At 40.1% G+C, this 13018-nt stretch overlaps 1 protein-coding gene across 2 annotated transcripts in view; it reads left to right on the top strand.

Annotated features, from left to right (window-relative positions):
- The window catches only part of ACTR2 (ARP2 actin related protein 2 homolog), a 52376-nt gene that overhangs the window by 27938 nt on the left and 11420 nt on the right, over positions 1 to 13018 (top strand). For both annotated transcript variants that reach the window (XM_018555873.1, XM_018555867.1), the window contains 4 exons: positions 3516 to 3731; positions 6090 to 6162; positions 9341 to 9477; positions 12417 to 12566. In XM_018555873.1, coding sequence (XP_018411375.1) covers positions 3516 to 3731; positions 6090 to 6162; positions 9341 to 9477; positions 12417 to 12566 — 576 coding nt within the window. The remainder of the gene's footprint in view (positions 1 to 3515; positions 3732 to 6089; positions 6163 to 9340; positions 9478 to 12416; positions 12567 to 13018) is intronic.

The following is a 13018-nucleotide window of genomic DNA, read 5'->3' as shown; positions in this document are numbered from 1 at the left end:
TTGGATGGCAGTGGGTCCACTGTCAGTCAGACATAACCCTGCGCAGGTTGGCATTTGCGGCTTAGACAGAACCGCCACTTAGTCCGTGTTTGGATCGCGGTGCGCCATTTAAAGACCCCTGGTGTTGGAAAAAACAACTTTGGAAGAAAGAGCAGTTTAAAAATCATTGAAGTTGGTAAAAAGCATTCGCTATGTTCATAGAGGGCTCTCAGAAGCATGTCTTAAAGCTATTTTATAAAAAAATAAAATGGCCTGTGCATGTGCATCATAATGCACTTGCACTTTGGTGCAATTAGACTCTTAAAGGGACAGAAGAAAGTGCCATAAATGACCAGTTTTTGATGATTTATGCTACAAGGCTATCATCTAATATGCACATACTTGTTCTGGCTCATTGGCACATAACATATTGAAAGAATGATTAAGATGACAACCCTGGAGCATGCGTATTCACGAAACAAGTCAGCAGTGACAATTCCCATGTTTCCTTTGGAAACTTAAGAGTTAAAGGATAACTAAAACCAATAACAAAACTTGTATATATTGCAGTGTACCAGTCCTTAGATGTGGTGGCTGCATTTGTTTTCATTTCTCTGGCTAAGAACATTTTGGCGAGTACGGAAAATACCTGTTGATCTTGCCAGAGCTGCAGCACCCTCGTCACTTCCTGTGAGCTGACCGGGAAAAATAAATCTTCTCTTCTGTAAACTACTAAATCTCCCCACACCCCATGTAATGGAAATAAACAAAGGCAGGCATGTTTGAAGTCCAGTCTGGGTGGCACCGTGACTCCCATAGATGCAATGGAGTGGGGGAAAAAAGCCTAAAAGAAAACCAATGCAGCCACTACACTAAGGACTGGTAAGCTGCAATAAATTCCATTTTTGGTTTTGGGGGTTGATATGCTTTGAGTGGGTTTTTTTTTTGGAAGTGTGTAGAATGACAGGTAAAAATGTGAGTTTTACAAGATGGAATTTGACTAATGACTAACCTGTCTGTAAGTCTTGCGCCTTACATCTCTTACAAACTTCTTAAGCTTTACAGCATGTAGAGTTTGTTTAGTGGATGGCTTCCTGTGTTGCAGTACTGGTAAGTTTTTTTTGTTTTTGTTTTTTTTAATGTGTCTGTGATTATTTTATTAAAGAAAACCTTTAGTATTATTAAGTTATCTTTTAACCCTTTTGCTGCCAGAGCCTTTTTCTTGTTGCACAAGTTAAAATTCACTTTTTAGCCGTAAAATTGATTACAGCCTCTCAAAATTACATATTTTCTGAAAGCAGAAACCCTGTAGGATAAAATGGTGGCAGTTGCAATTTATATTACCACAAAGGTTTATGAAACCTACATTTTCCATTAAAAATGCATTCAAATTAATTTTAGAATGCAGAAGTGACAGGGGGTGTAGATTAAAATCTCATGTTTAGTTCACTCATTTGTATTGAGATTGTAGTCCATCACAAGCGCGAGCTTGGAGCGGTGACTACTTTACAACACACCCAGGGACCATGGGGAACAAAAGTAATTCAGAGATGATTTGAGGATCTACAGCCGAGTGATACACAAATTAGATACTTATTAAGATTGTTAATGATTAAGTTGTATACATTTTTCAGGTTTAACGCCTGAGTTTAGTGTCCTGTTAACAAACTAAAATAGGTTGGAAAGTGTAGATAATAATATCCATAACAATGGTGTGCGTTTCCTCCATGTGAGATGACTATACCTTGAAAGAACACATTTTTCCTGCATTCCAGGCTAGCAACTTCTTGTTGCTCCTTTATTGCAGCACCAGGTTTGACTAGTTCTGGAATGTGAACAGTTGGGATTTTTTTTTTTTTTTGCCCGTCAATAGGTAAACCTAAACCAAAGTAACATACCCAGTGGCCAAGGTGTTTGCATCTACTTTGGCCTGAACGACTGTATAAGACTAAACCGTGATTTGGTAGATGTCTTTGCTGATTTTAAGGTGCAGACTCTGGCACCATCACCCTTTTATTATTCCTTCATTTCTTGGTTGGGCAAAGATTTGGAATAAGTATGTGCATATTGGGTGCCGGATGCCTAATTATTCAGATGCTTGTTCCAGGTCAGTGAGTTAAATGAGTAGAAGGATCTGTCTTTGAGTACATACCTTAAAAAGAAATGACAGTGGTAACGTGTCACAGGGACAATATCTCTCCTGGTAGCAGTGTTGTGTGACCCTTCCTGCTCTCCATACCTCCTTTTTGACCAGTGAGGATGCCCACTTTTAGGGTTTAACACCACCACAACTGTGTTCTTTTTCCTTATCAAGAATCCCAGACTGAAAGTTTCATCCACTATATTGCAGTAAGCAGTTGCCCGTGGCTGTCTAAATGTATGCCACTAGATTTTAATGTGACTTTGCACTCTATATTTCTAGTCTGCCAGAAAACCCTCATTGTTATTTTCTGTCACTTTCTCACTAATGATTTACAGTGATGGAAAGACTTCTAATAGTAATAATAGAATTTGTTTTTAGTGATGGTATCTTCAGTGACAGTCACCCTTGAGTCATTGCCCTTAGTTTTTCCAGTTGGATCCTGAGTTCTGTAGGACTGGAGTATCAGAATTGATCATGTTGCTCAGATAATCAGATCCCAGTTGTCCTTTTATCTGATGTGAAGGAAAGAAAGGAAGAATTTTTGAAAGGCTTCTATAGAACCATTTTATACGAGGCTCCATGATATTTTCAGCAATCGACATCCGTCCCCCCCTCCCCACTGTTGACAGAGCTTTTGAATTCCACCATATTTTGGATTTGTTGACTATTGTGCAAACGCACCATTGCCATTTCATTGTGTGCTTTTAAGTCCATCTTTAATTCACGGGTTGTGAGGTAGAGTGTGTTTTATGTGCAGCTGCAAGCAATAAAAGCAAACTAGCATGAAAAGATAAAGTTAGTGCTGTACTAGAAGCCTAGCCATCTTACCTCTACACCTTCTTAGTTGCTGTCATGCAACAAGTATGCACCAAGTGAAGTCCGAACTCCTGATCCACTTGTTCTGGATCAGTCACCCACAAAGTATTGAACTCAGGGGGGTCAGCATGGCCGACAAGAAACCTTATCAGAAGTAGATCAGCAACGGCAGTCCTGGAATTTCCTTTTAGACAAATATGTTGAGTAAGTATTTAAATGTGGTACCATTTATCCCTATGAAAATCGTTTAAGCACCAAATAAAAATGTATGCATTGAAAAGAGGGTCGTGTGCTATAGATAAGGTTTCAGCTGTGCTAAAGAACATGCTTAGTGTAAAGGTGTGGGTTGGTCCTTGGTGATGTGTAACGCTGTAATCGAGTGTTCAGCATCTGAGTGGTGAACATTAGGAAAGTGATTAGATATCCAGTATATTTTTATGACTATGTTATATTCTTTGATCTCTGATTACCTCTACATCGATTTGCTATATATTCTATATAGATCATACATTCTATAAAGTATCCTATAAAAAGCACGGTTGCTTGTGTTTATTTAGCTTTGTGTCTACATTCTCAGGACCTCATGGTTGGTGATGAAGCCAGCGAGCTCCGTTCAATGCTAGAAGTAAACTACCCCATGGAAAATGGTATTGTGCGGAACTGGGATGACATGAAGCACTTGTGGGACTACACATTCGGGCCTGAGAAATTGAACATAGACACCAAAGACTGTAAAATCCTCCTCACAGAGCCACCGATGAACCCAACCAAAAACCGTGAGAAGATTGTCGAGGTAAATGATTTTCATTCTACTTTGCGCTCATAATCTGTGCAGAATTGCATTAGGTGAAAGGACAGTCCTCTGTAATTGGATAATCTACTTGTAATACCTGCTCCTTAATGATGCTGATATATGTCTGTTGCAAAGGAATAACCATAATCTTATTCCTGCAGTTTAAGGGCTTTCCCTTTTTAGTAGTCAGTCCTGCTTTATAGCAGAAGGTAGAATCCCCTCTTCATGATCCACTCTTTTGTTAAGATTGGGATCTGCAATCTTGAGACCACCAGTAGGCCAAGGCCTACTTTATAAAATGTTGAGGTGTTGACAACTACACAGTCAAACAAAAAAATATTGTGTTTAAAATTTCCTACCGCCGTCCACAGACCACACCACCATTTTGGGGACCAGTCATAACATGTAGGCTGCAGTCTGGTGGAGATTTAAGAAGAAGCCGGTCAAATTACTTGTGACCATTGCCTCTTTCTGGTTAACACTCCCCCAATTTTTAGGCACATTTGAGAAGCAAACCACTGTGCTTCATAAATGTGCGCTTAATGTTTTTATTCCATTTTTGTTTTTTTTACATAGCTGTATTGCCATGCCCCTGCTTTTTACATGGACCCCAATTGATGCTTACCGCAAAGAAGTACAAGTGGGAAACTGTTATGCATAGGTTGTTCTTAAAGCATAACTCCTGTATTTTACACGTCTTATGTTTTGTTGTAAAAAAAAAAAAAATCCCCGTACACACATTTTCCTGCAGTATTATAGCTGGTCACGTGACGTCACTCGAAAGTGGCTCCCAACATGTTAAATTGTTGCTGTTGGAAGCAGCATGAATGGGATCTTTGTTCAAATGTAGTTTAGTACATTCTGTTCAGACACTGCAGGTAAACATACTACAGTTTAAATTGCAAATGATTTGTCATTATGAAAATGCATGCAAGTGAAGGGGAGGTATCTGAAAATTGTGAATTTTGCTAATTGGGTTCTAGTTTAAAGCAGAACTCTGAGCAAAAATAAGTTCTTTACCCTTGCAGTGGGGCTACCCCCGCACTGTGACATTTAAGTGCTCGTTTTTGTTTGGGTGCAAAAAAAGTTATATTCACCCAAATCGCGGAGCTGGGTGGCTGCTACTCTGTGGTCCCTGAAGCCTGTCTGCTCCTCTGCTGCAGCGATGCTATGTCCCTTGGCGTCCTCACGTCCTATACACAATGTATAGAACATGATGACTCAAGGATCTTTAGGCTTTTGCAGCAGAGGGGGAGAGGCGCTGCAGGGACTGGTCTAAGAGCAAGCCGATTTTTTTTTTCTTAGCACCTAGACAAAAAACGAGCACTCAACTCTTGCAGTGCGGGGGTGTCTCCACTGCAAGGGTTAAGAACAGTTCTGCCCAGAGTTCTTCAACTTTTTTTTCCCAATAAGGGTCTGTGCTTCCACTGAGTTTTATATTTTAAACTTGTGTAGACATGATTGATCGGTCTGTATTGGTGCAGTCACATTCATGAAGGGAAGGCAGAGCATATATTACAGCCATTTTCTGTATTAGCTGGTATATTTCTCTCGAGCCGCACAGGTCTCTTAAAGAGGAACTTTACCCATATCTTGAAAATAACGTTTGTAGAAAGGTTTAGTAATGGCAATCTACAAACAGATACTTATAGATAATTGCAGACTTTTAATTTTTTGCATACCTTATTTATTTATTTTTTTCCTCCCCATTCTGCTCACGGTGTCCATTTTAACTAAGAGCAGATGAATCCATCTCTCTACTTCCTGGAACTCTGGCACATGTGAGTGAGACATGTGACCAAGCACATAATTTCCCTGAGATCTTGTGAGATTACAGGTTAGATTTCCCAGCGATGTTCTGCTGATGGAACTTTCCCAGGATGCAGTGCTTGGGCACGATTACATAATTTGTGTCAAGGGTGACCAGGAAGTAGAAGGGGAAAAAAAGAAATTGTAAGTAAAATAAAAATATGTTCTTAATCTTAAAAAAAATGTAAGATGATTTCATATCGGCATGCAGAGATGTACGCTGGTGTGTTTTTTTTTATTTTAAAGGGGTAAGGGTCCACTTTAACTACACTGCTCCTTTTCCCTTGTTTGAGCCAGTCAGTCAGGTCTGTGTGCCTAGGATCGTGATATTCAGTTGATTACAACGAGTAGAGTTTAAAGAAGTTGAGTCTCGTGTATTTTCTAGATTCATTTTGGCATTTTTGTCCAGCCTTGCATAGAAAGGAAAACATTATTCCATATTTTCCAGTGATATGATTGTTATCCAGATAGAGTACCATTCAGTCTACTGTTACCCTTTTCTTACCAAACAGACTCATTTTACAAACTGTTTTTTTAATTCCTTTGTAGGTTATGTTTGAGACCTACCAATTTTCAGGGGTTTATGTTGCTATCCAGGCAGTCCTTACATTGTATGCACAAGGTAGGTCATCTGAAATGACAGGTCTTCTTAAGAGCCTTTCACTGTGTTTTGTCCTCGGGTATGCCGTTGCTTATGAAAAACGAATATAAAGTACATTGATGAAGACCATTTAAATGCTCATGATGTTTTGATCCAATAAGTTAAACCCAACACACTCATCACTTCCATTTTTTCACGTTACATTGCACATAGTGGCATATCAAAATCTTTGCAGAAGATACAAGAAAGAGAACAGTTGAATCGTTAGTGTTATTGGCATTTTCACTTGTCACAAGTGTACATGGGAGCGTGACAATGTATAATTACTTCTCATCCTACGCAGTTAACTAGCCCTCTTCAAGAAATAGGCGCACTAAAACCCTATCCAGTTTCCATGGTGACTGCAATTTACTCCATTACCCCGCTGAACAGGTTTTTAGTCGCAAAGTGTACAGCACATGCCACAGTCTGCTAGGCCCTGAGAATGGCTTTTCATTATGTCGCTGCAATACTGCTCACATCACTATGTACTGGCTGCAAAGGTGGCTCATCCATCTGCTGCCCATAGATGATTTGTTTTCCCCTTCTAGTTAGAAGGTTATGTAGGTAAGCATTCTTATTTCTCTAGGACCTCAGTATTAGGATAAGCACAACTGAGTTCTCGGGTCTCCACATGTGGATGAAATTAGGCGAAAGGGCTCCCTTTCTGTGTAGGGTGTTTGATATTGCAATGCTAAGAAACGGATGACTCCTGTTGCAGTAGAAGTAAGGTCAACCTTAAAATGGGTTGTATCCTGTCACCAGACCATACCATAAGATTCCCTTGTGTAGACATCCAAAAGCCTGGAGACTGCTGCTGGGTGCAATCTCGGCAACCTCTAGAAGACTCGGAGCGGTCACACGCGTGACACCCTATAGTATTCCCTTTTGCTACATAAAAGGTTGTATGGAGGGGAAAGGGCCAGGAGAGACTAGTCAAATATCTAACACACATTGGGAATCAATGAAAAACACTGCAGATAAGCAGATTTATATGCTTGATTTTCTTTGCTTTTTATCTGCAATTTTGATAAGTTGGTGACAGGTTGTAAAGTTGACCTCCCAGGAAGGTATAAACACAAATGAATGCAGCTATGTATTAAAGGAGAACTATGAGGTGAGTGATCATCCTCATAGTTAGAGCCGACCCGTGACAAAGAAGCTGTCGCAGGTCGGCTCTATTGATCGGGAAGTGAGCAGAACCATGCACCGATCTGCTCACTTCCCGATCGTCTCCCTGCACAGTCACCGCTCCCCACAAGTATTCCCCTCTCCGATCCTCCAGCGCTGAGTGGAGGAATGGACGGGGCAGGGGGTGGGCACAGCTGGCTCTGCCTTTTGATAGGCAGAGCCAGAAGTCACTCACGCACCTGGGTGGATCCAGACAGTAATGTCTGGCTCCGTCCCGGCCGCGGAGCTCTCAGTATATCGCGGGCAATAGCCAGCTATATACTGAGCTTTGGGTCACTGGAGGACGCTAGTATATGTCCTCCTGTGACCCTAAAGAGAACTATGGGGAAAAACACTTACCCCATAGTTCTCTTTTAATTGATAGAAACCTAAATGTATTTTTTTGTTTGTTATACAAATAGTGTAAGTACCTAGGTATGACTTGTCCCTCCCCCAAGGTAGATACCAAGACCTATACGTGCTACCGAACTGCAGCAGAGAAAACTCAGCTCTCTTACCTTGCCAGGACTGTGCCAGAGGACTCCATAGGCAAATAGTCTCCAGCAGGTAAAACAGCTCATCAAGGGCCTGTGTCAACAGGCTTTTGTTTGCGTTAACAGGTTTTGCATTCCCATACAAGTCTGTGGGAAGGTAGAACCCTCTTCAAGCAGGTCAAAGGCACCTATCGGTGAATCCTGAATGATCTCAGAAGCGTCTCAAACTGATGCCATCTACACAAGCCCAAAGCCTGCCAACATAGGCAATTGGGAACATTTTGAAAAGCGTAGGGAGTCAGCTGTTCCACTCAATCCTGATGTGCTTTTTTCTTTCCGGCAATTAAAAAAAAAAAGTGCATTTTTGTTTGTTCTCATGTTGAAGTGCAGTATGGCTCAGTCAAAAGTGATTTCAGAAGACCTCAGACTGGGAAGGGTTATTGATAGATTCTCTGAATTCATAGTTTCCTGAATTTGATGTTGGGTTTTTTTCTTGCCTGTTTACATGCCAATAGGACTTTCTGTGTTTCTATAACTGCTTCTATCTCCACTTTTTTCAAAAATGAATTCTGTTTTTTTATTTGTGCTCAGTTTGCTTGTCTTTGTGGCAAATTCTGACTATCAAGCTTCTGGTAATTACATTTCTAAGCAACAGCCCCCCAAGTTCAGTGACATAATGAAGTAGTTACAGAAAAGCAGAAGTATTTACTGGACTTTGGTGCTTTTGTATAGATATTTAGGCCTCATTCACACAGGGTTTAAGGTTGTGGCTGGGGATTCCTGTGGAAACAGCCTATGGATTATTGCAGCAGAATTCCCAAGTGTGTCCATAAAGATGCGGCTGCTGTGCCCGTCCAAGTGAATGCCAGGATGACAGCGGCTGTCTGCGTGTAATGGTACATGGAACAGTTACCTGCGGGTCAGGATAGATCCATGTCCCTGGATGCAGTCTGTCTGTGTCTAGGGACAATCGTCTATCTCAAACTGCAGACAATTGTTCCATGTATGATTACATGTGGACATCCACTGACGGATGCGGCTGCTGTCGCCCTGTCATTCACTTGGACGGGCACAGTGATCACATCTGTATATACACCTGGGACTTCTGCCTCGGTTATCCCCAGCTGCACATTAAAGCCTTGTGTGAATGTAGCCTAAGCCCTCATTCACACCCGAGCAACATCAAATTTGCACTTTTTCAATGCCTTTTGTGTAGCACGTTTGTGCACGTTTTTACACTCCTTAAATGCGCATACATAAAGTGAATAGAAATGACATAGAATTATTTACAATAGAAAATGACATACATAGAAATTATTTTACATAGAAAATTACATACATAGAAATGAACGGGAATTATTTGGGTATTTTTGAGCAGGAAAAGCGCTTCAAAACACTGTGTGAATGAGGGCTTAGAACAGTAGTGCCCAAGGTAGCTTGTAACGAATCCAGATGCACCCTCCTCACAATAGAATATGTTTTTGCTTCCTCTGCAGGTCTCCTGACCGGAGTGGTGGTAGACTCTGGAGATGGGGTCACTCATATCTGCCCAGTTTACGAAGGTTTCTCTCTGCCTCATCTTACTAGGAGACTTGACATTGCGGGCAGGGACATCACCCGCTACCTTATCAAGGTAAAATGACCATGTTCTCTATAAAATGTAAATTATTGCATTCAGGTCCAACTTTTTGCTAGCCACTTGTGAATATATGCTAATTAGTTATCTGTCATTATTACTTGTTTCTTGTTCAGGGTACTTTGAGGCGCCACTCCAGAATTGCATAGTGGTATCATAATAAAGTAAAATATATATAATGAAAATATGTTTACTTGTGTATATACCTTTTCACTTGGATAAAAAATAATGTTACCAGTGTTTTGGGCCTGTTGTGAGAATCATTCTAATAACATATGGCTTCTGTGTCTTCTATACTGCCCAGAAAGCTCTAACTTGAGTCCAGTACGTGTGTTGTGATCTGATTTGGAATCTTCAGTACAGACACTTCCACATTTACAAACCCTCCTATGTAGTTTAATGTGTAGTTCTCCTTTAAACATACACTCGCCATTCACCATTGCTGGATCCTTATCACAGTTGGAAAATGCTTGTGGTGCTGATTGCCCTGGAGTCAACATGGAATTTTCATTATGGTTAAAAGGAACAGCTTCCTCTTCCCACAGATAAGTGGTATTTAGTATACCCATGGGCTGCTAGAAAGCAGATAAGGGCTGTAAAGATGTATATCCTTTCAGATGTGGTATATCACTTGCAAGTGGACACTGACCAATCATTGGTTTAAAATAACCGTTGCAGGGAGAGAGAGATTTCCATTATTGTTAGTGGTGCATTCTTCCAAATATTTTGTATTGTACTGTCTATAGTGCAATTATATAATAGGAATACACCTACAATGTTTATATGAAGTCCATAGAATACTTAAGCACAGGGAATCCCCCCAAATATTCCTGTTTTTGGTAGCAAAGTTCACCAAATAGAAATACATTTTTCAGAAATGAAAGGTAATACATTGAGAATTAACATTCTTTGTATTTCGAGTAGCTGGCCCTGTTAATCAAACTTTACATTTCTTTAAGAATCCTCCATATGCAGCAACTTTAGTAGAAATTCTAATCACTTTTGAGGTAACACCATCCAATGACATTTGGAAAATTAACTTTTAATCTTCTTCCATCTTGTGCTCTTAAGATATCTCTATACGGTTTTTCTACCTTGGCTTTGGAACCAGGTTTTTCAATGTCAAAAATATGGACTGCACAGTAGTGCTATATAGTTTCAGACCAGGTAACAGTGGTTGTGAATACTGATTCCGTATGTTTTCCTTGGTGGGTGATCAGTGTAGATTACACAGTGCCATCTTGTGGTGAAAACTGATAACACAAGAACTACTGTTGGATGCTGGAAATGTTCATGTTGACTTTTTTCTTTATGTCCACTTGGCCAGTGTATAATTGTTCCTAACCGTATTTAAATCTTATGTACATAAATAGTTGTGTTGAACCTGTAGAGATAGCTTAGATATACAAGTATATTCAATTAAAAGTTTCTGAATTTTTACTGCTACTGTTTTTATACATGAATCCAGTATTTCATAGCTCATAACTTCATACCAAATAATGTGCCGTATGTATAGTAATGCTGAAATGTAAAATTGGGCCTAGCTACCTTGTGGGTAAAAGAACAGGTGAACAGGTTGGATAGCACTGTCCCATTGGTGGCGATACCTCATAATAAGCAGTTATTACCATTTTGACTTGGGCAGCTTTAAAACATGCATGTTTATGCCTAAATATGAAGACATCTACCATTGACCAGATCATATCGAACGGTCCTGGAGATATTTTTCTAGTGTTATCAGGTCTTCTGTCTCCAGGCATGTGAGTATGTAAGCTAGGGAGTCTCGGTTGCTTGGCTTTTCTCATCCAGAAGAATGGCCATGTCTTAATATCCCTCATTTAATTATGAATGACTTGGATATCCTCATTGTGCTTACCACAGTCCTTGTAAATAATTTACCGATTTTCTTTACTTCTCCATTTTACTGGATCTTTTCCAAATTGTACACATTAATAGGAGCAACAAATGGCTTTAGTAGAGGAACTCTGAAAGTCCTGCTGAAACTTTTGTGAGACTAAATTGAGGTGCTTTGGCACAGCAGCAATTTTCCTGATTAAGTTATTTATTGAATTATTGTACTTGTTGCCTAGTGTTCACACTGTTTTTTACATGAGGAATAGGGCTGCAACCAACTAATCCATAATGGTTGTCAACTATTCTCATTATGGATTAGTTGGTTGTGTCCCCATGCTCTCTCCTCCATGCTGGGAGGAGGGCACAGCAAGCAGTGGGTGGGTGCAAAAGCCAGCCTGCTATTGCAATTTGAAATGGCCAATAGCAGGCTGGCTATTGCACCCGCCCGCTACCTGTTGTATTTACATTCAGGTGCCGTCTGTGGAATCTTGCCACTGGCAGCTGTCATTCCTGGCTGAAGATATTAAAGAGCCATGTGCTTACACTATTATTGGAAAAAGAAAAAAAATGATAAAAGGTGGGAGGAAAGTCATTTTTGGTTTCAGCCTGCGAAATTCTGCTGCGGGAGGTGCATTGCAGTACCATTTATTTCAATGGCACCTCAAACACACCTCCCGCCCACAGTGTGATCACCCGGACTGGAATGCACTGTACTGCAATGCCATGCATTCCAGTGCAGTGCGATTGCAAAAAATTGTGCATACCGTTTTATTCTGAAGTAAACTGTTTGTAACGCTGCATTTGTGTATTTTATTCTAAATTTAAGGATGGTATATTTTTTTCATCCGATAAATCGAAAAGATAATCGGTCAACTAATCGATTAGGAAAATCACTAGCACAGGAAGGGCCCTCCTTACCATCTTGTCTTGGATTGTATTGTGAATGTAATGTCTTACTTGTATTGTAAAGCTATATAAATCCTGCATAATAATAATTAGGTGCAGCCCTAATGAGGAATGGAATATATGTTTGGATATATATATATATATTAACATCATAAAAACTGTCTTATTTCTTGCAGTTGCTTTTGTTGCGTGGCTACGCCTTCAATCACTCCGCAGATTTTGAGACTGTGCGTATGATGAAGGAGAAGCTCTGCTATGTTGGTTACAATATAGAACAAGAGCAGAAGCTGGCATTAGAGACCACAGTGCTGGTGGAATCCTACACAGTAAGTATGAGTTGGCCTGTGTGCAGCATCTCTCAATTAGAATGTCATATGATGCCGATGTACGTCTTGTGTGTATACTGGTATATTTCATAGTTTGTACTATATTCTAGTTTTTTTTGTGCGTTTTGGTTCCCCCTCAGAGCTTTCCAAATGATTCATAAAAATGATAGGGTGATACCAGTTTTAGCTTGACTTGTGAGCTTCAGAGAAGCAGAGCTTGGAAAAGTATCAGAATGATCTGATTAATGGAATCTATCCGAGGTACGAGATGCCAGTGGGTGCCAATATAAGCATACGTCACTTTTCAGTAATTTGCCCTTTAACCCCTTCATGACTGAGGCCCTTTTTTCATTTTTTGCACCCATGTTATATTCCACATTTTAGGCCTGAAAATGACGTAAAACCCCCCAACATTATATATTTTCTGAATGCCAAGACCCTATAGAATAAAA

This window comes from Nanorana parkeri, unplaced genomic scaffold, assembly GCF_000935625.1.
Source record: "Nanorana parkeri isolate BGI_ZX_2015 unplaced genomic scaffold, ASM93562v1 scaffold11, whole genome shotgun sequence".
In the NCBI taxonomy this organism is placed as follows: Eukaryota; Metazoa; Chordata; class Amphibia; order Anura; family Dicroglossidae; genus Nanorana; species Nanorana parkeri.
The sequence above is the reverse complement of the archived record's forward strand: the minus strand, read 5'-3'. Positions and strand labels throughout refer to the sequence as shown.